Source organism: Culex pipiens, chromosome 3 (genome assembly GCF_016801865.2).
Source record: "Culex pipiens pallens isolate TS chromosome 3, TS_CPP_V2, whole genome shotgun sequence".
Classification (NCBI taxonomy): Eukaryota; Metazoa; Arthropoda; class Insecta; order Diptera; family Culicidae; genus Culex; species Culex pipiens.
This window is the reverse complement of record NC_068939.1, coordinates 111,988,951-112,015,266: the sequence shown is the minus strand read 5'-3', so window position 1 is coordinate 112,015,266 and position 26,316 is coordinate 111,988,951. Positions and strand designations below refer to the sequence as shown.

Sequence of the window (26,316 nt, the reverse complement as noted above, 5' to 3'; positions counted from 1 at the left end):
AAAAACATTTTAACAAAATTACGGACCGTTAATACTAACTGTGAAGAAGGAAGGGATGTGATAAATCAACATGACTTAGAACGTAATAATAGAGTCGACCATCTTTGAACAGCTTTTTTTATTCAAATATTTCGATATTGCATAATGCTTAGTGACTTGTGTGGATTACAAATATTATTAGTTTATTTATTGCAAGTTTATTTTATAAAACTCCTCAACTAACGTGACCAATTCCAACGATTTCGGCCCCTCGGTCGTACAAGTATCCTCCTAATTTGACTATGAATGTTAGATGTGCACGAGTTTTCGACAACATTTGCGTACCATTGTGTCTTCATTTGCACTCAACATGCCGCATTAAAAATCCCACTCCGGAAAACAATCAAACTCCAATCGGCCCCTCTCCCCTTGCCTGCTGCTGTGCTGACTAACTTCAGCGGTGAAGGTGAAGAAGTCAGCAGCGAGGAGGTCATCAAACATTTAGTCCAACGTGATGCGCACAATGTCCGGGGGCAGCATGAAGTTGTTCTTCCGGAGTGGAATCTCGCTCAGCTGTTGATCGACCGGGGCGCGGGTATCGTACAGCGACGGGCTCTGACAGATGATGGCGAGCGTGCCAAAGATGCAGGCAAATGTGAACATGAACAGGAAAAATCTATCCAGCACCATCGACACGAACCGCCAATCTTCGACCACCTAGAACAGAAAGATATTTTAGCTTGTTCCATCAGGACAAAAATGCTCTTTTCCAATTTTAAATTATTGTTGTTCAACTAAACTGAAAGTTTTATGATAATATCGTGTTCATTGTCTGTTTACAAAAAAAATAATTCAAAAATCTATTTTTGATTTTGAGGTGTTTTGAAACACCCTGAGCATATTTCTAGGGTTTTTTTCTCACAATATGTACCCTCCCTACAAAAGGGCTACACAGCAAATAAAGTAGTAATCCAGCTGCGTGTAAAAGGCCTTGGTGTAAAATAAATTTTGCATTATTTTATGAAATTCGGTGTAATATTACACCCTGAAATATGAAGCCCATCAGTATGGGAAACCTACTTGACCGAAATGTCAAGCTCATATATACGTTTATCCATCTTGGTCACCAACGGCGCACGCCATGTCAAACTGTAGACTTCAGTTCAGTTCATAGTTGACGGTGCTAAACAATACTAATCAAGCATTCAATTTACGTCCAACAAGTTTCAAGTAATCATCACGTGCCCAATTTTCGAAGACTCACTCGCTCGAGACATTCTCAAGAAAACAACAACTTTCAGGTACCCTCTAAAAACCCGAACAAAACCCGTGTCCCAGCTGCTTCCGAGCCCCTTCTAATGGTTAATGCAAGTCATGTTTCGGGTTACTGCCCCTCTCAACAGAGTGGTGGTGGTGGCGCAACCCCAGACAACAAAAGTCCAACTTCCGGGAACAGATGCTTACTTTCCATTATTAGCATACATCATGCCGGAACATGTCCCCACGTGGCTCTCTACACTACTATCTGGGGCAGGAGTGTGCACTAAACACTCTCTCTGCCTGGGATGGCGTTGCCGTGGCACGGGATGACACGTCCCGTTCCTCTTCATCTCGTGGCTCGTTTTTTTTCCTGGGCGTGTTGTTAAGTTATGATATTTATCTTTACTACATGAATAATTGAGAAAGTTGCAACGTTTGGGTTGCGCCAACTGAAGGGAAACATGTGTTAAATAGAACTTATGCGAAGAATACACTTCCAGCTGGAAGCGCATGTTCTCTAAGTCAACTAAGTAGACTGAAAATTCTAGGAAAACGTGTGAAAAAGGATGTATTTCTCCAATAGACTTTTCCTTTGGAAAACTAGGACACGTGTGATGCATTATGACATTCCAACTTATCGTTGTCAGTACTCGTTGCTTTTTATAAGGTGTTTTGAAAAGTTATTCTTTTCTTGTATTGAAAGGCCCAAGTTAAAAGATTTCCATTGATGTCATCTAAAGGAAAATACACTAGAAATCTTTTAGAAATGCAGATAATGTGCATCCAACATACGTGATAGATGCTGTCTGGGCAGCCGATTGACAATTATGACAAAAATCATACACTGGCAAGGCCTTCTTAAAAATGTTGTGACATCCAAGTTACCGTAAACCGGGGTGACTTTGATAGGATTTCAATTTGTTTTTTGAATATTTTCCAACAGGTAAGGTTTTTATCAAGATTATTATTTTTAAAACATGTACTGGGGTAGGCCACACAAAGTCCATGCACTATTTTGGAAAAAAAAGTTGTTTCAATAGTGTTTAGAAAAAGAGTTAAGTTAAAAATTCTTAATTTAATTTCCGGGGTGACTTTGATAGTCATAGTTTTTATTGTTAAAATCATATTTAAGATGTTCAAACTTTATTTGTACGTTAAATGTACCATCATTAAGAAGCTGATATAGTTTTAAGAAAAAAAATCAATGTTTATAATTAGTTAACTAAGTTTATAAGCTTTTTAACAAAATACACATAAATTTTAGGTAAAATTGTTAAAAAGTCGGAATTTAGTCTGAAATTTGTTAAAACTTGTTTTGTTTATAAAATTATCGATTTATATTGCATTTTATATTGAATTCGAAGCACGAATCACAAGTTTTCACATTTTGTATAAAATTTGTTCTACTGAAAATGTCTATAAATCTGAAGATTTTTTTAAATTGTTTTTCAAAAACACATATTATTTGTTATTTACAAACTTATTTAACCTTCTCCTAGTGGAAAATTTTCCAAGGAATCCGAAAATGCATTTCGCTTTCCGATTCAAAATCATGTTCATAGAGAAAATTATGACACTTTGAGAAGTTTAAAATAATGACTTTCATCAACATTTTCTTAACTATAGTAAACTAACTTATTAAACTTTTCAAAATTTTATGAAAAGTTCTTTTTGAGGTACTTTGAACACTTCTCTACCACGGTCAGTATGATTCTAAACCATTCCGTACGTATTTTAATTGTACTTTTCATTTTGCGGAAAAATTGCAAACCTATCAAAGTCACCCCGTTTTACGGTATTTTATTTATTTTTTCTTAAACTCACAATGCACCGGAGTCTGCGGAGAATGCTATCTAGTGACACGTCCTATCTTTTTACAGCAGATTATTACATTATAACAAGATATCTTCTTATATATATAAAAAAAAATTTCGACGGTTTTGTTCGAACGCGAATCAATTCAACACGGAACGTCGGATCGGAGCGCTCTTTGTTGCGTTGGATTCGTATATGTCCAAGGAAGGTTCTTAAGCCAAAAAGTTACAACTCTGGAACCGATTCCGGAAAATCTGCAGATTGTATGGAAAAAGTTACGTAAAATAAAATTTTGATCACAGGAGGCTGAATAAGCAAAAAAGCAAAAAAACGTCAACAAACGAAAAAAAAGGCAGAACGAAGTTTGTCGGGTAAGGCTTGTATACTTATAACTTTTTTTGTTTTGCGAAAGAATTTTTGAAGTGACTTTTTAATTCAAACGCTTAAAAATGTGCAAAACGTTCAGATTTTATCATGATTGTCAAATAAGTCAAAATCCTAGGGTTCTACCTCTCCTACTAACATTGAGTCCAAAACCACCCTACAAACATCTATACCACTAAGGTGACGCAGGGATCCTTGCGCACTTTAGATAGGTGTTTACTAACATTCCTTCCGTTCCCCAAAGGATAGCTTGGACCCGGCGAGGACCCCCTTATGCCCTGGGCTGTATTACACACTCATCAAAAGATGAAGACATGGTATCTCCCGTGTTGGATTATTGTTCCGGATGAGGGTCTAACACAACCAGACCAAACAGAGGGATAAGCGTTGTGGAGCCATCCGTGGATAGGGCGTCCTAAAATGCTAATGCTAATGCTAATTGTCAAATAAGTCAAAATCCCACAATCGGAACTTCATTCCATCCAACAGAAACAACGCTTTACAGTTAAACTTTGAGATATGGTGGAATTTTAAAGCGGTTTCAAGTGAACGGAAATTTAAAGTAATATCTTAAGAAAATTATGTAACATCCAGAAACCAGCAAAGGAACGAGTGGCACGTGGAGTGAAAAAGGAGTCAAATTCAAAGTGCCTCAGCTTCCGTCAAGCGACTTTACCCATAGAACATAACCGAGACACAACACAAGTTTAGTTTCTTTCCTTCTTCTTTAGCAACACTCGTACAAACACCCACACATTGCCGCCGGCGAAGAAAATTTTGCCATGGTATCGCTTGTGTTGTTTGTGTTGTGTGTGTGTTGTAGCTTCTTGTCGAGAGGAATGCAAACAACTCTTTTGAAGTTAGTAAATAACCAGCAAGACAAAATAGTTGAATTTAAGTACAAGCACGTATCCGTCAGTGGCTAATTCGAGAGGAGGGGAAGCCCCAGAGGAATTGCCCTCAGGTAACTGATTAGCTGTCGCCGGAATGGAGGACGTAGAACTATGCCATCAGGTCAGGAATAACTTAAAATTTTACCTTAGCTGAATCTTTAAAACAAAAAAGTCAATTTTGCCAAGAAAATAGATTTTACTTCGATTTTTTATTAGTGTACTGCCAAAACTACGACCTTTTGACACGATTGTACCGATCAGATCGTGCTATTTTGACACTCCCTGTAATTGCCACAAGTTGCCAAAGAAAATGCGGGTGGCATTTTATCACGGCAAACAAATCCAACCAAATTTCTTAGCAATGTATAGAAAGGTCAGCCAAACAAAATGTGCTTGTTATTGTGTACATTGGGTGCTCTAAGTTTTGTTTATACAATGTCAAACATTAGAATGCGTTTTTCTCGAAACGTCAAAAAAATACATACGACAAGATAGCACGATTATTGACCGCTTAACAATATTTATTTAAATAAAGATCAAGCAATAGGAAAAATATTTTGTAATTTTTCATTTAATTTCGAAATAGAAAACAGCTTTAATTGAGACGTTACCTAAGAAAAATGTAAATGGAACGGGAAGAAAAATGCCCAAGTTCAGAAAACAGTAATCCACAGGAATTCTTTCTTCAATTAATCATGCGAAAAATGGGCAAAGGCACGCAACAAGCCGTGACAGTAACAGCATTTTAAGGAAGAAATCTCAAATATCACCATTAATTATAACAACAACAGAAAAAGGTAAACTCAGCCTAGGTATTTCCCTCCCAACCTGGTGGACAAGTAGGGAGCGTAAAATGATAAACCGGAAAAACGTGACGTTCTTGCTGTGCCGCAGTAAAAATTTTCCCCTACACTGAAAGAAAGACACATAGCTATATCACATGTTTCACACGTGATTCTGCACCATTCGACTTTACATGAGAATGTCATGTGCAAATCACTTGAACAAAATTCATCGCGCGACGTGGTAGATTCAACGGCAAATCACGTTAACCTCACGTGTCATTGCACATGATTATCACATGAAATGTTTGTGGGAATGGAATGGATTGCACATTAATATCAAATGATTTTCTGTTCAGTTTCAAGTGAAAATTTTATGTAGCATATTATTAAAATAAGTTTCATATGTCTTTGAGTTTTGCCTTTTATTTTTATAATATAAATAACACTTAACAAACTTCACAAACACTTACACAAACTTAACTTTTTCGAGAAATTTAACTTTCACAATTGTTTTACATTCACACTAAAAAATAAGATGCACGCACATTCTGGACGATCAGCGATCCGTGACTCCTTGGCCACTCACCGGATCTCTCACCCCACGAAGGTCCTGGAAAAGTCTCTTCCATGGAAATCCCTAAGTTTCGCTGGAAATTAGCCTATCCGTGATTTCCTGGAAAAATGCTATAAAATTGTCTGCTTAGTATTCAATTTTGCTAAGAATTAATTAGAAAATACTTACCACATAATCCTGAAATACTTAAAATATTAAAACCACTTTTTTCGGGAGCAAATTAAAATTAAAAGTGCGAGCTCCAACTCGTACCCATTGAAAATTGCCATCTTGCTTTAGGATTCATTTTCATCATCAATAGCTTTTAAAACTAACGTGAATTTCGCTTGGAAATCAACGGACAAGTCGATTAGGGCAAATCAGAATGAAATTCATTTAAATCTCACGTGACTTCCACTTCAAAACCAAAGGACAAGCCGATTGGGCAAATCAAAGTGAAATTCATTTGAATCCCGCGTGAACACCATGCAAAAGATGAGTGAATGTTTTTTTCCTAATGATCAGCTGGAGCTGACTGATTTCCACATTCATTTGAAATGAAAAGCATGTGAGAGTCAAAGGAAAATCACGTGAAGTTATCGTGTTGGTTTTTGGAGTGACTCACGTGAAAAAACATTTGATTTTTCTATGTTAGATTTTTTCAGTGTAATCGCATTCTAAATAGAAATTTCAGCGTACCATGAAACAACACTCTGCATGCCAGAATCATATTGCGTCAGGTTGGAAACGAAAACTTCCACTGAAGGCATAACATCACCTCCCTCCCAAAACAGGTTCATGACCCGGTACGTGACGGTTCGCGGCGTTTTTTTAAGATATTATATTTTTAAGTTATAAAGTCATGTCAATTAAGTATGATTTCCAAACGGACTTATACAGATCGAATTTGAAATTAAAACTCAAACCATTACTTCAAATCTGCAAAGCATTTAACAACACCAAAGTAAGATTAGCCAGACCTTTTAGAGGACCTAGTCCAGCCAGAACCACCCGGGTAAACGGACTAACAGAGCCAAAATCAGGTTATAGGCCGTGTCCGCGGTGTGATATATCTCCCCCCTCTCCACAGCCTAATGAAGGTTGAGCATCATTAGTTAAGAGCATTTCAAACAAGCCTGGCTGGACCCCGCACCAACAAGATAAGTCGTCCGTTCCAGGTCCGGGAGGCCACCACCAGCCATCGGACCAGGGCAAGTTTAAACGCAAGTATAATGGGCGGGAAAGACTTTGTTAATTAAATTTTAACCTCATTACCATAAAAAGGTGGTAATTTCTCCCTTTTGTTTACTGAAGATCAAACGGGTCTGGTTGTGGGGATTTTTTTGTGCCAGCTCTGTGTGTTTTCCTGCTGTGTTGGAAATTAGGTCCCCAACGCAAAGCAGATCTACGATGCAATGTTAAACAATGGGCTTAAGTTAAATTACAAGAATTAACACTAAATAATTTTTGCTCAATTTAATAGAACTTTGAGCATAAGTGAAAAAAACGAAGTTGACTTTATAGCTGTCGGCCACCATTGCTAGTACCAACCACTAGTGTCTTCCTTTTTATCTACAAGGACTTCGCCGCCCTGGGCTCCTAAGTGTATGAAAGTATGGCACGGAGCGACGGCGCCGAATACCCATATTTACACAAAGAATTTTAGAGCGCCCGCCGCGGGATTCGAACCGGTGACCTCTGGATTGTGAGTCCAGTGCGCGGTCCGATTGATCCACACGGGCGGGACGAGCATAAGTGGTTGACAGTATTGTGGAAAAACATTTTCTTGACCGTTTTTTAACAAATAAGTATTTTTCATTCGATTTAAATAGAAAAATATTGTATCTGCATGATGCATGATTAAATTATCCAAACCTCAAATCAAATTGTTTGCTAAACAGCATTATCCTGACGTTCTCTGCTATTGAGTAGTTCGCTACAATTTCGCAAATCGACTTTAAAAAAAAAATCTTTTTTTTTCATATGTTTAAGGCAGGGGTGACCAAGGTATGGCCCGCAGGCCAAACGTGACCCGCGAGGTGATTTTTTATGACCCACGGACTCATTTTGGATGATCATGTGAAATGGCCCTTTGATCTGTAAAATTATTTTATATTTATTTTTTAATATCATTCTATGATTAATCCACATTGTCGACTAGAGGACACGAATATTTTGTCCAAAAATCTATCTCACTGAATCAATATCATATGTTTGAATGTGATTAAATAGTTAATTTCGTCAAAATTTTCATCAAACAGATTTCGAAATGGGTTATGAAACATTCAAATTTGACTGATTCAGAAATCTGAAATGATAAAAAAGAAGTATTTCAAATTAATTTAAAAGTCATGACGCATAAGTAAAAAAAAAAGTTGAATTTACAAGCCATAGTTTCAACATTTCCATGATAAAAGGTTTTGAATTGCATTTTTCACCAGTCCAGTTGTTTTACAATCATTAGTTTTATAAAAATCTAAGTACTGACGAAAACAGTTTTTTCGCAAAAAAAAAAACAACTTTTTGCGGTACTGTACATTTGTATTTCATAGAAATTCAAAGTATTTTTGAACCGAGCCCAAACATGCTGAATAAGACTTTTAATACAGGAAAATTAAAAGTCGGAGTCGGAGTCGTCAAAACTCGAGCAACAGTCGGAGTCGGAGTCGGAGTCGGCTAAATTTTATTAGCTGGAGTCGGAGTCGGAGTCGGAGCTGAAAATTTCTGATAACCCGGAGTTGGAGTCGGAGTCGGAGTTATCTTAAATTCAACAATTTTTTTTTTTCAGTATTTACTATAAAACAGCTTAATTTACAAAACTTTTTTTTATTTTTAATTGTTTTTCTAGTCGCATGCGCTGCGTTGCCATTTTTCATTTTTTAAGAGATCTATGATCACTAAATGATAACCTGTTAATCCACTCTTTTTTTTTTTATTGTAATGTAATGGACATCACACCGTCTTTTCAGACTAAATTTACTAACTAACGGGACAAACTCAGAACACCCAGAGGAGATGGGCGGGAATCGAACCCGGGCCCCTTAGCACACATGAGGGATCGGCAGCCGAAGCCGCTAACCACCGCGCCACGGGGTCCTCCAAGTATGTAGTATCATCATAGCTCAAAATATTAAAAATAATAATTGTTTTGTAGTCAAAAATATTTAATTGAGACTGCTTTTTTTGCCTATATTTATGTACCCTTTCAATTCAAATTTGACCAAATTCAATCCAGTTCTTTCTGAAAATAGTACACACACAGTCATTTTATACCCCGATAGCGAATGTCTTTGAAGTTTTAAGTAAATCAATTTTCAGGAATAAAGTTACAAGGTACATAAAAAGATAAAAAAAATAATAATCACTATTGATAGAAATTGTAAAAAATCACTGACAGTACAACTTTTCTAACAAATAATCAACGATTATAACAAACTGTTACTTTGAACTCAACATGCACATTTTTTTTATATCTAAGTACAAAAGTGTCGCGCTTAAAAAATTGGACACTGACAAAAAAATATAAAAAAAAGTTGCAACTAATTTTGAAATACTTATTGAATATGTTAAATATATCGATTATCTTAATGTTTACTATTTCTCTACTAAAATCTGAGAATGTTGATCCTTGGGCAAACTATTTTGATATTGTTGCAAATTATCGTTGAACAAATCTCAAGATTTCAGGATAGGATTTCAGGAAAAAAAATGTATAGAAAAATGAAAAAGGATTTTAATTTATATTTCAAATATTATTCGAAAAAAGCAAAATATTATTCAACCGGTAGGAATTTTCTCATACTGTTTGTCCCACGCCAATATCCCGGAAGGTGATTATCATTGCAACTAAATGTACCTAAAACATTTAAGGATCCTATTGAAACATCCGTGACCTAGAAAATATTTTACCTATGGATATTTATTTTTTATCCAATTTTTTTAATATATTTAGATGGAGGCGTACGACCAGAGTATCGCGTGAGCAGCAGTGCCGGGAAGCTGGATTTTTGTGGTGTTTTTTTTGTGCTGTATTCGTGATCGTGTTCATGTTGGGTCTCGTGGCGCAGGGGTAGCGGCTTCGGCTGCCGATCCCGATGATGCTATGAGACGCGGGTTCGATTCCCGCCTTATCCACTGAGCTTCTATCGGATGGTGAAGTAAAACGTCGGTCCCGGTTTCTCCTGTCTCGTCAGAGGCGCTGGAGCAGAAATCCCACGTTAGAGGAAGGCCATGCCCCGGGGGGCGTAGTGCCAATAGTTTCGTTTTTTTCGTTCATGTTCATATCATGTTTGCGGTGAGGGGGGTCATTGTGCTAATGAATATTATTGCGCGTCAGTCGAAGTCGTGATTATTCAGGTTAATTTTTTTGTGTGTGCTTTTGTGTCGCTGTTCGTATGGGGTGAGGGATTATGGTAATTTTATTGTCTGCATGTAAATTTATCAGCTCACTATATGATTCATATAAATGTTTATATTATTCCTTATCCTTTTCCTTTCCTGTAACATACCATCGCCTCATACCATATATGATCAAATTGTTTAAATTAACGAAACTTTCTAGAGCAGCATGGGAACCATCTGGAGCATTTATATTTTAAATTACTGATATTTTTTTACAGCTTCCTGGAATCATCTTGATTTTATTTGTTATATTTATTATATGTATTATATTTATTTCATTTATTATTTTTACAAAACTACATGCTTATTATGTAATACACTGAAGACTCACATTTACACGTACAAACTTCCAAATCATTTAATACATTACGCATTCAACCATTTTCATCGACCCGATGAAATTCCCCTAACCCCCATTCCAAACCTCCCAAAAATATTCACTTTTAAAAGTCGCATGGGTTCCCTGCACTTTTGCCACTAGTGAACAACAATAACATCCCCTCCCAAATCCCCTCCCAAAATTTACGTTCTTAGATATTTTTGGATGTACCGGGCAGCAATCAAAATGTCTAAGAATATTGAATTGACCATTGTGGCACCCCCTACAGCGTGGTGCAGACCCGTTATGCTATGCTATGCTATTTAGATGGAGGCGTACGACCATTCATAAAGCTTCGTAATGGGTGAAGATTCAAGAAGCATCGCGCGCCTCTGTTTAAATATAAAAAAAAATGAAATTGAAATAAATCTAAAATTCCCAGGTAAAATATTTTCTAGGTCACGGATACTTGAAAAGTATCCTTTAAGCGTCCTTAACATGAAGATTTTTTTAAGATACATCGATATTGTTATTCTGAGCCGGGACCGTGGTGTAGGGGTAAGCGTGGTTGCCTCTCACCCAGTCGGCCTGGGTTTGATCCCAGAAGGTCCCGGTGGCAAATTTTGAGACGAGATTTGTCTGATCACGCCTTCCGTCGGACAGGGAAGTAAATGTTGGCCCCGGTCTAACCTAGAGGTTAGGTCGTTAGCTCAGTCCAGGTGTAGGAGTCGTCTCCCTGGGTCCTGCCTCGGTGGAGTCGCTTGTAGGCAGTTGGACTCTCAATCCAAAGGTCGTCAGTTCGAATCCCGGGGTGGATGGAAGCTTAGGTGTAAAAAGAGGTTTGCAATTGCCTCAACAATCAAGCCTTCGGACACCTAGTTTCGAGTAGGAATCTCGCAATCGAGAACGCCAAGGCAATGCTGTAGAGCGAATAATTTGATTTGATTTTTTCGATTTGTTATAATAATCTTCATCAGCCATGGCGTGATGTCCATGTACGTCTTAAAAAAATCAATGGAGCTTTAAAAACTAGTTTCGTTTAAAATTTAAAAAAAACAAGGTGACTATGACAGTCACTGTGCTTCTTATAAATGTCAGCCTAAAAGTGAGCAAATTGAATTTATATGTAAAATCGATCATTAAGGCCAGCTTTCTTTGAATAATCATTGAAAAAATAACAGTTTAATATTTTAGCTTTTAATAAATCTAATGAAAATTTGAGGAGTAAATAAATCCATATAAACATATATTTTTATTTCTGTTTCAATAACGTATTAAACTTGTAAAATCAGAAACTTTCTTTTCCGTTTTTTCCACTTAGAGAGTTTTTAAATAATCCTATTTATCAATGTTTTCGAAATAATAGTTAACTAACTTTTAACACATTTAAAAATATGTGGAGTCGGAGTCGGAGTCGGAGCCAACCATTTTTTGAAAGCTGGAGTCGGAGTTGGTAGGCCGGAGTCAGAGTCGGAGTCGGTTGGAACTGAAAGCCGGAGCCGAAGTCGGAGTCGGAGTCGGCTAATCTCAGAAAGCCGGAGTCGGAGTCGGAGTCGGAGTCGCTTGAAATATGACCCGACTCCGCAGCCCTGGTCAAAAATATATCTGAAATATCTGAAAGATGATTGTTTATAGCCTAATAGAACTTTTTTTTTAATATAATCAATTTTCCACATTTGCGGGCCTTGCGGACCTACTTCAAATTTGAACCGTAATTCACAAACATTGGGCACCCCTGGTTTCAGGGGACTTAAAAAATGGTACTTTTTAGAATACGATTATCCGAAGTTTCGATTATCCGAAGGTATGTGACCTCAGATGATCGAATCATGAACAAAAAAAAAATCGTATTTTTTTAAGTTTAAACATTAAATTCGTGTTCTGCGAACTCATTTTAGTTTTATTTGAATAGTTGATTGCCTATTTCAGCGGTGCCCAAAGTTTTTGGATGGCGGCCCAAATTTGAAGCTCACATGAGCTTGTGGGCCAAATGAGAAAAAAATGAATATAAATCAATCTATAAACCTCAAAAATCCAATCGGTTGAAGTTTTTGGAAATTTCATGTATTTTAATACATTTTCGGCATTTGAATTAAAAAAACCTTTCTTTTAATACTTTTGTTTAAAAAGCTTCCAATCAATTAACTAAATACCATTAAAATCAGAAAGTCCAAAAAGTAGAAACAAATAATGTAATTCATCTAAAAAAAAAATTTACTATGCTTTTAAAAGTTATAACACAACCTTTGTAAAATTGCGTACCGTCAGTGGGGGTGACATTGGGTCTGGGGGGTGAGATTGAGTCAAAGTATTTTTTTTTTACGGATTTTACCATTTCTCAGGTACTTCTCAATGAAACTAAATTCTGTTAAAAGGGACATCTTGAGATGAAAAAAAAAATCTCGTTCCTGGAACAAATCCTGTCATTTAAGCAGCTGTCTAAAGTTGAGGTACGTTTTTGGCCAAAAATAACCTCTCGAAAAATCAACTTTTCAAATTTTTTGTTGGAATTGATCAAAAAGTACTTAAATGTTTGAAAATCTCTACTTCAAATATTTTAGCATGTCAATACGATTCCCTCGAACAAGAAACACTGTTGAATGACTTGTTTTTACTATATCTCTGTATTTGAGCATCATTTTAGTTTCATTTGACCCAATGTCACCCCCTCAAAGGGGTGAGATTGGGTCAATTTTCAAACGATTGCCATTTAAGGTAGAGTCCATCAAATTACACCATATTTTGGGAAAATGTTAGTAAACTATCTAAGAACAATTCTACGATAAAAGATTTTCAATGTTATTCAAATTGTTTTTGTTATTTAGAAATTACGAGAGGTGTATCGTTTTTTGACCCATAGTCACCCCCACTGACGGTAATTTTATTTTTAAATATTGATGATTCATTTCTCAACGTTTTTTCAATAAGTATTCCTCAAATTTCAATGAAATTTCAATAAACTTCATTTTTCCTTGATCAGATGTTAGGTACTCAGATTCGTTACCCACACGATATGAGTTCAAATCATGAGGTGAGAGTTTTTAAGCGCAAAATATGTTTGATGTTCAGATAATGAAAAATCGATTAGCTGCTTTTTCTGCTTTAATCAAATTCGAACGTTCTATAACTCATTTCCAAAAATGTTTGTAGACAATTTTGACAACATTTACTCATTTCGATCGCATTGAAATGAATCACAAACGTGTTACCTACATTGCATTTTTTTTAATAAGGTTTGAATAAGATAGATTTTTCAACGTAATATTTGTTTCATATATCTGGTATCAAAGTATGGAAAAATCATTAGTTTTGTATTAACAAAACTTAAAAAGGGTCATTTAACATGATCATTTAAAATGGGTCCGCGGGCCACAAAAAATCACCCCGCGGGCCACGTTTGTTAAACAATCGCGGGCCATACTTTGGTCACCCCTGGCCTATTTAATTACAAAATGCATTTTGGCCGCCATCTTGGATTTAAAAATTCTAAATCACAGCAACAAACATATTTTTTCGTGATTCGATTATCCGAACACGAAGAGAAATTTGACCATGGCCTTCGGAAAATCGAGTCTGGATTGTTTAACAAAATGTCTGGACAAAAAAATTATTGAAATTATTTTTTCTAAGCAAAATCGAATTTACAATCGCAAAGTACTTTAATTTTTTTATAAGATGTGCCAAAAGCCCTGAAAATCCAAAATGTATGACTTCGATAGCAAACTCGATTTTCTTTCGAAAATAATATGTGCTAAAGGTGGTCATTTTTTAATGCTAATAGTTAAGTTCCAAAGCCAATATCTACTAATGTATTAATGTTATCTTGGTACATATCGAGAATCATGAAGAGCTCTAGTTGAAACGGAATGCTTTCATTTGAAGTTTTAAGTTTCTGAAATTGATCTACTAGATAATAAGCTAGTTGTTCCAGATGACATAAGATAAAATGTGATTTAGAATCTACCCCGAGGTAAATAACCAAAGATAGGAGTACATCAATTGCAAATTTGTCACGTCCGATTGACACAAACGTATTCGGTTTTGATCATCATGGCAACTTCCGTTAACCGTGGGGCAAAATAAATCATAACCCCTGAAACACCGGAAATGAGCGCAAACACCTTCCCCTTAGTCCAATACGTTTTTTCTCACCTGCTGATCACCCATTAATCACCTCCAAACCCATAAGACAGCGCATTGCCACAAACTCAACCAACTCACCTCATTATCCTTATCAGCATCCTTGATGTGTTGCGCAATAAATCTTACCGCCTGTATTGCAGAAGAGAGCTCCGGTGACAATTGCTTCGGTATGATATTATCGGGTTCAACTGCAGCAGTCCCAGGAAAAGGGAGCCCGTCGACCAAGCCGTCCCAAAAACAACGACGCGGTTGGTCGGTCCGTCCAACGGTGGTGGCGGCGGCAGCATGATGGTACAAAAAGCATGAAATAAATCAAATTTTAATTATAAATTATCACGCAGACTGAACGCGAACGGGCGGATCCTTTCGGCACGCCGTTGTGGGAACGGACATTTTTTGAGGGAAAGTGTTTAGTTTTCTATTTTCTGTTTTTGAATTATTTCAAATCAGTTACATTTTATAAACGTACTTCGATTGACCTCAAATTTGGTAAAATAATTACTTGACCAAAATGTAAGCAAACCATTTTTTCTTGGATATTTTTTTTATGGATACAAGGTCCGTAATTGGAAATTAACGACGATTTAAAAAAATAAAATAAACATATTTAAAAAGTTCTAAATTTTATAATCATGGAAAAATAACATCAGAAATTAAAAAAATACATTTTTTTAAAACGAAAGCTAAATTACCGTTTTGAAGATTTCTATATCGAAGAGCATAGTACAATTTGCCATGAGATATTGTTATAGTTAATTTGTCCGACGAAATGTGATATTTACTTAATTACATACAATCAGTTAACCAAAAATCTACGACTTACTTCCTAGAGAATTGCGCATAGCTTTCTATGTGTATGAAAATGGAACAACCCTTGTTTAGATAGAAAAGACAAGGGAGAGGGATTTGAGTACCTACAAACTAGGGTTCTCTTTACCCATGGAAAATCGCGATTTTAGGCCTATTTTTAAAAAAGGATGTTCATGAAATTGGCTCATAATGTATTCTAGTGTCGGAAGTTAAAATGTTTATAAATTGACTAATAAATTGTCTGTTGAAATACTTGCTCAAAAAGCCTTTAAAAAGTATTTCAATTTTATTTCTGATATTAAGGGACACCCCTACTCCCCATCTATGATGAACATGGTGCGCTCCCACCGCACACTCTACCTCATTCACCTGTACGGGTCTACTAGGAGAGAAGCAGGATGACAAGGATCACACAGGGACAACCGGGACGGGGCCACGCGGTCAAATCCTGGCCCACTTCCCACAGACCATCGTCGTCGGCGTTGGTGGCAAAGGGAGCAAACTGTGGAACCTAGCGATGACCCGGGGGATTACGCTCAGGAACAAGGTATAACTATACTAGAGAGTATATGAGTTTGTCCTTTCCACCTTCTACCACACAAACCTTAGAATGTGTATTTAAGCGCTTACCTGAACCGTGCGGAAGATTCATTCCAATGTTATCAAAACTGTCGCCACCTTCCTTGAAATCGCCGGGAAAATCACTGACACTGCAAATTAAAGTGGAAATGGGAATGGGTAGGAAAGAGCGTTAATAAAACCATTCCAGCAAGGGGTGGTTGGGGGAGGGTGGCAAAGAACAGCCATGACAAGACACGTGGATTGTGCAAGGTGCTTATATTATGTTATTACCACCACCACCAACACATATCTTTTACGACTCCGGGAGTTCTTTATCTGGCAATTTATCTTCTCACTTGCCCCCGCACACAAACACACACACACACACACACACAACACACAGACAGCTGAGTGGCATACGATGATCAAGGGTGGCAAGTTAATGAGTTTAATAATAATACGGTGAATCGAGAAGATGAGAAGTGGAGTTTTTCGTAGAAGAGCAGAGGGGAAATTGTAGGGCACTTGGAAAATGTCTTTAGTCACGATTCCATTTCTGTAGAATATACCAGCACAATTGAAGCCAATCATCATCTGGTTTGGCTCTTAGTGAGTTCAAACAATCAATTATAATTTACAGAGCCGTACCTTGGGTCCACAGCGCCCTTGGCGAAGCATCAATTTGGCACCCTCCCAAATTTACAAGCATTTTGTTCATTTGATATTATTTTTCAATGATTGCTTCAATATGAGTTTAGATTTTATAATTGCAATTGGAGACCTTTATATGGTTAAATTCAGAAACACAGTTATTTTATGTTTTATTTTTCAAATAATATGAGATAGGTTGAATTGAAAATTTAGTAAAGGAGTCAAGCTGGCTGAATATTTTCTCAGATTTCATAAAATCGATAATGCTAGCAGGTTTTTGTTTTTTTAAATTTATGTTTCAGATAAATGCACATAATAAAATGCTCAATCATGATAAATTTTGCAATAACTTGTTAGCAAATTTTTTATTTGTAAACCTGCATAGTTTGATCTGATCTAGTATTAATTTGATTGTATAAGCAAAAAACTTTCCCGGATTCGTAAAATAATAAGCTGATGCGGCTTTGGATTTCATTTCGTTAATTACAACGAAAAAAGAAAAAAAATCCTTCTTCAAAATTGAAAAAAAAATATAATTCGATGCCCGTGTGCTCTCTTGTTCTATCTAGATAAGAATCCCAGCAAACTTAGTTCAAAAGAGCATACCGGCATCGAAGTATAATTTTTCAACATGCAGCGGCAGAACAAAATTTCGTCAAAATCAATTTAGGACTTTGCAAATATTTTTTGAAGTTTATGTCCCTCGACTCTGACCACAATAATAAAAAAGTTAAAAAAATTAAATTACAGGCCACGGTTTTAACTTTTGAATGAAAAAAGTGTTTTAAAATGCATTATACACCTGACCAGTTGTTTTGCAATTATAAGTTTCCAAAATGTCTAAGTATTGACGATTTTTTTTTGTTAGAAAAAAAAGTAAAAAATATAAAGATAAGAATTTTTTATTCATTTTGAGTTATTTGCCAATACGATATATGAGAATATATATTTCATAATTTTATTTTTTTAAATTTTGTTTTGAATCTAGAAAAATATTTTTTGCGCAAAACTATATAAATGTTTTGAAACCTTGATAAAATATTATTTTTTTGTTTTTTACAGAAAAAAAAATTAATTGTTAATGTTGGTCTTATTGGTGAAAATTTACAGCAGTTTTCCAATTTCATTTGTTCATTGTTCATCTAAAACGTGTTTTTTGCTCGAAAATCACGTTTTAGACGAGTTTTGAGGACGCTGTATCTTCTTTCAGGAGCAAGTTAGCACCATACTCTCTTCGGGAAAGTTGTAGAGCACCTTCCAGAGCATCCGAATATGAATCCGGTATTGATATCGCGTTAAACGTGGATTTAAAAAAATCAAAATTAAAAAAATGGTTTTTACCATACAAATTTATATGGAAAATTGAAACGCTTTGCGCAATGTGAGGATTTAACCAATCTTTCTCAAACTTTGGGGAGTTGTTTAGGATCCCAAAAGCTACTGAAAAATTGCTGTGCTGGAAAATCGATTTTGTTATTACACCCTAGTGGCCAATACGGCAAAGGCACGGTTCAATAAGCCGAAGGTCTTGGGTTCGAGTCTCGGTACCGGTACTTTTTTTTTATAGATGAACTTGAAAATGAACCATTGAGTAAAGCACTCTCCGAAATTTCGGGATTTATCCTCTCCGTCCGCATACAGTACCATTTTACTACCGAATCGTGCTCTTTATTCTCTCGTATGCCGATGCCCAGTTCTGGGTGTAGTATTTTAAAAAAGAGTATTCAAATTCTCATGCACGAAGTTGATTATAAAAGGGGAAATCGAGCTGAAAATATTTCAAAAGCCATTTTTTTAACTTAAGAGTGTAAAAGTTTCAAAAGAAAGGTATATGTTTTAATGTTAAAATAAATCATATTTCAAAGAAGCTCGAAATTTGTCCATATTTTTTCACAATTTGGCTGATTGTGATTAACGTGAAAATAACATATAGTTGGACATTTTTTTTAGTCTGGAAGGTATGACATTATACAACGGTCCAAACTTTAACGTGTATTTATTTTGAGAAGCTCTTCTAGAACTCCTTTAACTTTCTGCTACTTGAGCGCCCCTTCTTTGAAGAAAAAAAAAATTAGCATTAAGTATGAATTTTCAAAACACTTCAGTAGAAATATTCATACAATTGACTTTGGCTTTTTTTATTTTAAACCAAATTATCTAGTTATTTGTAATTCTATTTTATAATTTGGCGCCCTTTCTGTTTCAAATAACTAATGAGGATGTTATAGCTGACATGAAAATTTTGTACAATCATCGATTTCGGCGCCCCCAACCGCGCCAACCCCTAGGTACGGCGCTGAATAATTTTTAATAAAATGGAGAGAATATTTTTCTAAGCCTAAACTTACAATCGATTGACTAAAAGTGCACAACCATTGTCATCGCGTTGTTAAGCACAAGGGAAAAATAGTTTTTGTTCCATTTGATTATTTTTTGTTTCAAATCTTAAACTTTTTTCGTTTATCTTAAAAAAAATACCACAAAATATCGCTCTTTTTGCTGATTTTTAGATATTTGAGATATTCAGTTTGAAGTTAAACCAAAAAATACAAAAAAATCAAATCAAATTATTCGCTCTACAGCATTGCCTTGGCGTTCTCGATTATGCACCCAAAGTTAAAGAACGAGGGGATAGTCCTCACGAAAAGAAACGTGAGGAAAGTGCTGTTTTGCGAGAGTATAGTCCTCTCGCATGTTCATTCGTTCATTGGAACAGTTCATCCTATTGAGTGGCTAATATGGACAAATGACCGCCACTTAGTCAACGAAGCATGGTGGCCCATACGGCAAAGGCACGGTTCAATATGCCGAAGGTCTTGGGTTCGAGTCTCGGTATCGGTACTTTTTTTTTTTTTTTTTTTTTTGATGGAACTATTTGAAGATGAACCCATGAGTAAAGTACTCTCGGTAATTTCAGGATTTATCCTCTCCGTCCGCACACAGTACCATTTTAATTTTTTTTTTTAACATCCAAAAACAGTACCATTTTACTACCGAATCGTGCTCTTTATCCTCTCGTATTCCGATGCCCAGTTCTGGGTGTGTGATTCCTACTCGAAACTAGGTGTCCGAAGGCTTGATTGTTGAGGCAATTCAAACCTCTTTTTACACCTAAGTTTTCATTTCGACCTAACCTCTAGGTTAGACCGGGCCCAACATTTACTTCCCCATCCAACGGAAGGCGTGATCAAGCAAATCTCGTCTCGAAAAATGCCACCGGGACCTTCTGGGATCGAACCCCGACTGGGTGAGAGGCAACCACGCTTACCCCTACACCACGGACCCCGGCACAAAAAATAAATCTATTAGATCTAAATCATACTCATGTTCTAAATTGTCGATGAGATCTTTTATAAATGTCGTCGTGATCGTTCAAACTTGTCACACGTGGATTTTGGGACAAATTGAGTTAAGAACGCCATTTTGTGCAGCTCCAATGGCTCACCTTTTGACCTTCACAGATCCCACAGATCCCTAAAAACCGAAAAAACTCCGTGTTTTTTTCTCACATTTCATATGAAGGAAGTTCACTTTGCATTTTTTTATCGGTTGGGGTCAATCAATCTTTATAAATTCAAAAGTAATTCAATTCCACACTTTTCAGTTTATAAAAATTATAAATATACCTTTAAACATCACAAAATTTTCTTAAAACTGCTTTCAAATGCGGTTTCAGTATTTCTCACTTGAAAATTCTTTAAAAATGAATAAAAATTATAAACTGCTATGCGTTAAAAAAATGATTACGTTGCAATACCGATTTTACAAGTCCGTGCGTTCTTCGGCTGGTTTGAGAGGTCATTTTTTTTTTTAATTTCAAGATATAGGAAAAAATCTAAAGTATTGTTAAAAGTTTAAAGTTACTTCCAATCTGTATTTAAAAATAAATGTTTATCTAATCTATACAGCAATTCCATTTGAAAATGGCTCAAGCCGAAAAAAAAGTTCCCCGATCGGGCTCAAAATTTTTGTGGGGATTCCTTGGCCAAAATAATTCGACCCGTATTTTTTTGTTTGGCCATTAGGGTGACCTACACCGTGCTAGGGTGGTCCCAAAAATTGCCATTTTCGTCAATTTTCGCAAAAACCACCTTTTTCAAAAAATCATAACTCCGCACCATTTCAACCGATTTTAGCTGTCTTAGATGCAAATGAAAGGTGGTTAGTTGGCCTTTCAAGGAAAAATAATTTGAGGACCGAAAAAACTAGCCAAACATTTGAAAAAGTCGTATGAAAACTTAAAATGGCGTTTTGACCGTGTCTGGACCAAAGAGCCTATGTCTGAAAATATTTTTATCGGATTCCTCGGAAAATTTTACGTAACATACTTAAAAACTGGAGGTGTTCATAAAAACTGGTATTTTCGGCGCGCCGCGCGCAAACTCGAGAAAATGACAAAAACGGGAAAAATGAACTTTTTTCATTAAAACTGCGATAACTTTAAAATTTCAGCGATGAGTTTATACATGTTTGAGTACCAACATTTTCGTAATTAAAAGACACAACTTAGTTTTAGTGAAAATGTTGAATTTTTCCCGTTTTTGTCATTTCCTCGAGTTTGCGCGTGGCGCGCCGAAAATACCAATTTTTATTTTACCATGTTTATCATGTGGTGGTGAAGGTGATGCTCCACTGACGTAACAGTTTACAGCTTACACTTTGTCTTTGACCCTTTTAGTTTTGCTTGAAGTTTCCCATGAAGATTTTAAGTAATTGTGTAGGGATATTAACGGATCAAAATCATTTCAAACTGCAGTTAAATTTGAATATAAATACAAGGAGGGCAAAAATATGAAACTGCAAGGCCATGCAATTCAAATCATCCAAATCATAAAAAAAGTAATTAGTTACAGTTACTCTGAGTTGTAACTGATAACAGTTTTTACATAACTGAAAAAAAAACCTCACAGTTGATGACTGTCATACCCCGAAAAAAAAACCTCTTTGAATTTAATACTATTTAATACTGATATTACCCTTTAATGCAATTATACCTTTAAAACGTTACTTAATCCACCTTGGTGAATGGTTGGTGCCTTCTTCACATTCATAAAGTCAATAAATTCAGTCAAAATAGCAACGATAGTTCGCATGGATGATTCGGACATTAATTCTATCACAATATCTGAGATCCAGCCTCCAAAAAGTGTATAAATAACACTTAAGTGCTAATAACTTTTGATAGGATTGTTAGATTAACAATGTTTTGAGCTCGTTGGAAAGGACTTTTATATACCTTTCTAAAAATGTATAGCACGACGGTTTTTCTTACAAAATCCCGGACAATCTTCCGGACTTTATTCGAAATGTTTTTTTTTTTTTTTTGCATAACTTCAAGTATTTTTCTAAACTTCATAATATTATCTAGGGTCTTATGGGACCCCAAGACGGATCGAATGAGACCAAAACGGTCCAAATCGGTTAAGCCAGTCCGAAGATAATCGTGTGCACGGACTCACATCCAGACACACGCACAGATATTTGTTCAGAATTTGATTCTGAGTCGATAGGTATACGTCGGTCTACGAGGTCAAATAAAGAAGTTCATTTTTCGAGTGATTTTATAGCCTTTCCTCATTGAGGTGAGGAAGGCAAAACATGTTTTACATCTCTTTCCGATATTATTTGAACTAAGTTTTATTTTGATTCCCTGATTTTTACGGTGAGCGAAAATTGAAATTGGAAAACACAATGTTTTAACAAAAGTCAACTTATTTATGATAAAAAACCTTAAAAAATTTGGATTGAATTTTCCTAAAATTTCCATTATTCCTAATAAAAAGTGGGCGATTTCTTAATTTTAACTCGGAAAATTGACAAAATCGAAAATGTTGCGAGCCTATAATTGGTTAAAAAATGTTTTTAATACAAAAATAGCATTTTTAAATCGTTAATAAATGTTCAGGATCGAGTTTTACAGCTTTTTTATGTTCGACAATGATGTATTGCATTACATTTCCAATGAGAATATCACTTTTGAGAATATTTGGATGGAAGTAACGCACCCTTCATAGAAAAAAACCGCAGGAATATTTGGTCTTTCATACATTTTTCAGGGTTTTTTTTTTTCATACAAACTTCACCTTTGAGTATCAATGAATAACTGTTTACCGATTTTACTCATATTTGGCCCACAGTCCTAAAATAGCTCAAGGAACAATATTACGCTTGTTTTATTTTATTTTTGACCTCCCAATAACGTTACACAGCCTTCGACCAAATTTTTAAATCAAAGACATGCATTCGGACCGCTAAATACCTCATTTCGATCTCATTGGTGTACACGTTGCTCTGCATGGAGTCATCGTAGTCCGGCAAGGTGTATTTGGCACGACGCATCATCAAAATTTTTGGCATAATTTCCAAAAACAACCGCTTCACAAGCCATGACATTTTATGCGTAGAGGTGCTCCTGTAATTAGGAAATTAATGAATTAAGTCATTATTCGATTGATATTGATGATAACTTCACCATACCTGTACCACACATTCAGAACGCACACGGTTGTCCAAACCGATAACGACACCAAAATCATGGTGAATAGCAGGTATTTTCCAAGCAACGGAACCGCCAAAGATGTTGGAGGAATAATCTCGGCCAACAACAGGAAGAACACAGTGAGCGACACAAGAATGGAGATACACAATGTGACCTGTAATGTTTCAAACAAACATGTTAGAGTGCTTACGGAAAAGTTATCAAGACTGCACCGCACCTTTTCGCCAGAATCACTAGGAAGGTAGAACACCAGAACGGTGAGGAAGGTAATTCCAACGCACGGAATAATTAGATTAACCGTGTAGAACAAAGTTTTACGTCTCATAGTTAGCTTGAACGTGATGTCTGAAATCCAAAAGTATTAGAAACTTTATGCATTCGCGTTTTCGTATAGCAACCTACCCGAAAATGGTTCAGGACAGCATGGATAGTACTCTTCGTTTCGACTAGCAGGAACCTCCAGAATATCCCACTCCACAGACAAATAGAACTCACTCAAGTCGATACCGATCTGAACAAGGTTGCTGCCGGGAACCTATTTCAAAGGGTAGAGAGTTATAGTTTTTTTTTTATTTATAGATCAATCAATTGTCTCCTTATACCTGATCCAAATGTCGCAGCTCCACCTGGGCTCCATTGTACGTCCATGATCCAAACTTCATCAGACATGTCTGCTCATCGTACGGAAAGTACTCGACGTTCATTTCACACGAAGATTTGTAAATTGCCGGCGGTTCCCAGAAAACCTCTCCCGTGTACTTGAGCGTGGCTTTTGTCATCAGCGTTACCTCGTAGTTTCCATCCCAATTATTGTACAGGACAATGTCCGGGAGCCAAATTTGTTCGGACGGAACGTACAGCATCTCAACTCCACCGTACTCTTCCGGATCCCACTTTAGTTTGTAATCGAACCATTTTTGCTTCACCCAAAGATTGGTCGTCATGACCTGATTCCGCAGGCTCACTTCTATCAATTGGGACAGCTTTAGACCAAGCCATACCGTTAGGGTCTCGGTGTTGTTCACCACCGGTCGAATAAGTCGGTTGTAATTGCTTAAGAGATCATCATAAAGTCGTTTCGCATCCGGATTGGCCTCAATGTGCACTACAGAACCTGAAAATACAAAATAAAATCAAATCATTTCACTTTCAGATAAGCATCCCCACCTCATCTTACCTTGAGCATATCCAAACGCGATTAAACTCAAAAAGCACAACTTAAAGTTCAACAACTTTATAAATTTCCCCATCAGTAAAGCACGAGGATTGCAATCATCGACAATTCAGCACCGTAAGCCACCGAAAATCACCTAATTTTGCATCCGAAAGGTCCACTCCCTAAACGAGACGTCAGGATTCGACGGGAAATATCTTTTGGGATGCTGTGAAATTTTAGCAACATGAAAAATCAATATTCAAGAGAGCGAATTTTCTTACGCTCCCAGTGGCTCGGAAAACGCATGCGTTTGTTTACAAAACAGAGAGCCACCGAGCACGTGGCTTTGTTGATACACGTGCTACTTGTTGATGCCGGGCACGTGGTTTTGTAGCGTAAACAAGCGGGTAATTTGACAAGGGATATTTTGGGAATGATTTTGGGTTTGTTTTTGAAACTTCTGGAATGATAGGTATCATGCGTCTCCATGGAATACTTTTAAAAGTTGCGTTTTGATGGAGACGCATGGTAGCCGATATTATGAGCATATTGTTGAAACATGTTTTTGGAAAGCGTTATAGTGACTGTACATTTTAAAATGATATAAACATTTTTTTGATTCTTGGTTACTTGATGAAGTTATCCTATTCCTTGCAATGCTCTACACTCTACTGGTTCCACTTAGATAGTTCAAAATTGAGGCCGTTTTGCGAACCACTATTCAGCACCCAGGTTTACACTGAGCAAAACTCCCACAGCGCATCGAAGTGTTTCGCACATGATCTGACCCTGCTGTACAGAGCACTCAAATATCAATCGCAAAACACTTGAAATTGCGGTGATTGGCCATGAAATAATTTCAATACCCAAACACTTGAATTTTAAATAGTGTTGAAAAATAATAGTACGTACAAGTGATATACAGGTTCTCGTTTGCTAGTCGTGCACGCCGGCCGGTTGAAAACGGGAGAGTTTTTTGTGCTACTCGTTCTAGCCTCGCTTCTTTCCTTCTACATTTTTCGAGACTCGAGAGCAATTCTCTACCAAAACCGGAAATGCCCTTCAATGTTTGGCCCTTTTAAAATGCTAGTCTTGATTTAAAAAATTTCAAAAAAAAAAATTTCGAAAAGATCGGAAAATTTTACGAATGTTTCTTGTTTTAACATTGAAAATCGGACCATTAGTTGCTGAGATATCGACATTAAAAAAATGGTGGGTTGTTTTGGTGAGACTTAGCCGCTTTTTCTTAAAGCGGCTGTATCTCAGCAACCCGAGCTCCAATCTTCGATGTCTCTTAGAAAATTTTATAGCAAATTTTCTGGAATTTTCAAAAAAAAAAATTTAGATATGGTCACTCATGGTCATCTATATATATAAAAAATTTCGACGGTTTTGTTCGAACGCGAATCAGTTCAATACGGATCGTCGGATCGAGGTGCTCTTTGCTGCGTTGGGTTCGTATAAGCCCAAGGAAGGTTTATACGCTTACTTATTGACACTTTGGCCACTTTGGAACCGATTCCGGAGCATCGGCAAATTGTATGGGAAAAGCTGCGTAAAATCAAATTTAGATCACAGGAGGCTGAATTAGCAAACAAGCAAAAAACGTCAGGAAACCAAAAAAAGGGCAGGACGATGTTTGCCGGGAAGAGCTTGTTATTTATAAAAATCGAAAATAGTAGTTTATGCAACAAGTTGCAAAAAGAGGATTTTTTCAGCACGAGTCGTACATTTATCCAACGAGGTTCACCGAGTTGGATAAATACGACGAGTGCTGAATAAATCAAGTTTTGCATCGAGTTCCATACAACATTTTTTGCAATTCCGAAAAACACCCATTGAGTGAAATTTTAAGTCAAATTTTCATGTATTTGTCAATAAATCGTTTAAATCAAAACAATGTTGAAAAGTGTTACTTTTCGAAACAAGTGCTGAAAAGTTCAACTTTTCGGCACCCATTTCAGTGCTGAAAAGTAGAACTTTTCAGCATTTATTTTGAAAAGTGTTGCTATTCGATTCTGTTATTTTTGGTACAGAAAAGTAGGCTATTTCGTCGTTCAAGAATGACAGGAAAAGTAAGTAGTTTCACGACGGAATTGTAAAAATA

At 36.4% G+C, this 26,316-nt stretch overlaps 1 protein-coding gene across 1 annotated transcript; it reads right to left on the bottom strand.

Annotated features, from left to right (window-relative positions):
- Positions 1-101: 101 nt before the first annotated feature.
- LOC120425927 (acetylcholine receptor subunit beta-like 2) lies at positions 102-24,439 on the bottom strand. Its single transcript, XM_039590547.2, has 9 exons — positions 24,231-24,439; positions 23,656-24,167; positions 23,456-23,588; positions 23,271-23,398; positions 23,032-23,207; positions 22,814-22,966; positions 15,973-16,052; positions 14,611-14,720; positions 102-696 (listed from the first exon to the last, which is right to left on the bottom strand). Exons 1-9 carry the CDS (start codon positions 24,301-24,303, stop codon positions 481-483), a joined length of 1,581 nt encoding a protein of 526 aa, XP_039446481.1. The 5' UTR covers positions 24,304-24,439; the 3' UTR covers positions 102-480.
- Between the last annotated feature and the right edge of the window lie 1,877 nt (positions 24,440-26,316).

Coding starts and splice junctions, on each gene's coding strand:
- LOC120425927 (XM_039590547.2), bottom strand. CDS start 24,303: ATGGGGAAATTTATAAAGTTGTTGAACTTTAAGTTGTGCTTTTTGAGT. Junction 23,399..23,455: donor CTGTCCTGAACCATTTTCGG/GTAGGTTGCTAT, acceptor TTTGGATTTCAG/ACATCACGTTCAAGCTAACT. Junction 697..14,610: donor ATGCTGATAAGGATAATGAG/GTGAGTTGGTTG, acceptor TTTCTGTTCTAG/GTGGTCGAAGATTGGCGGTT.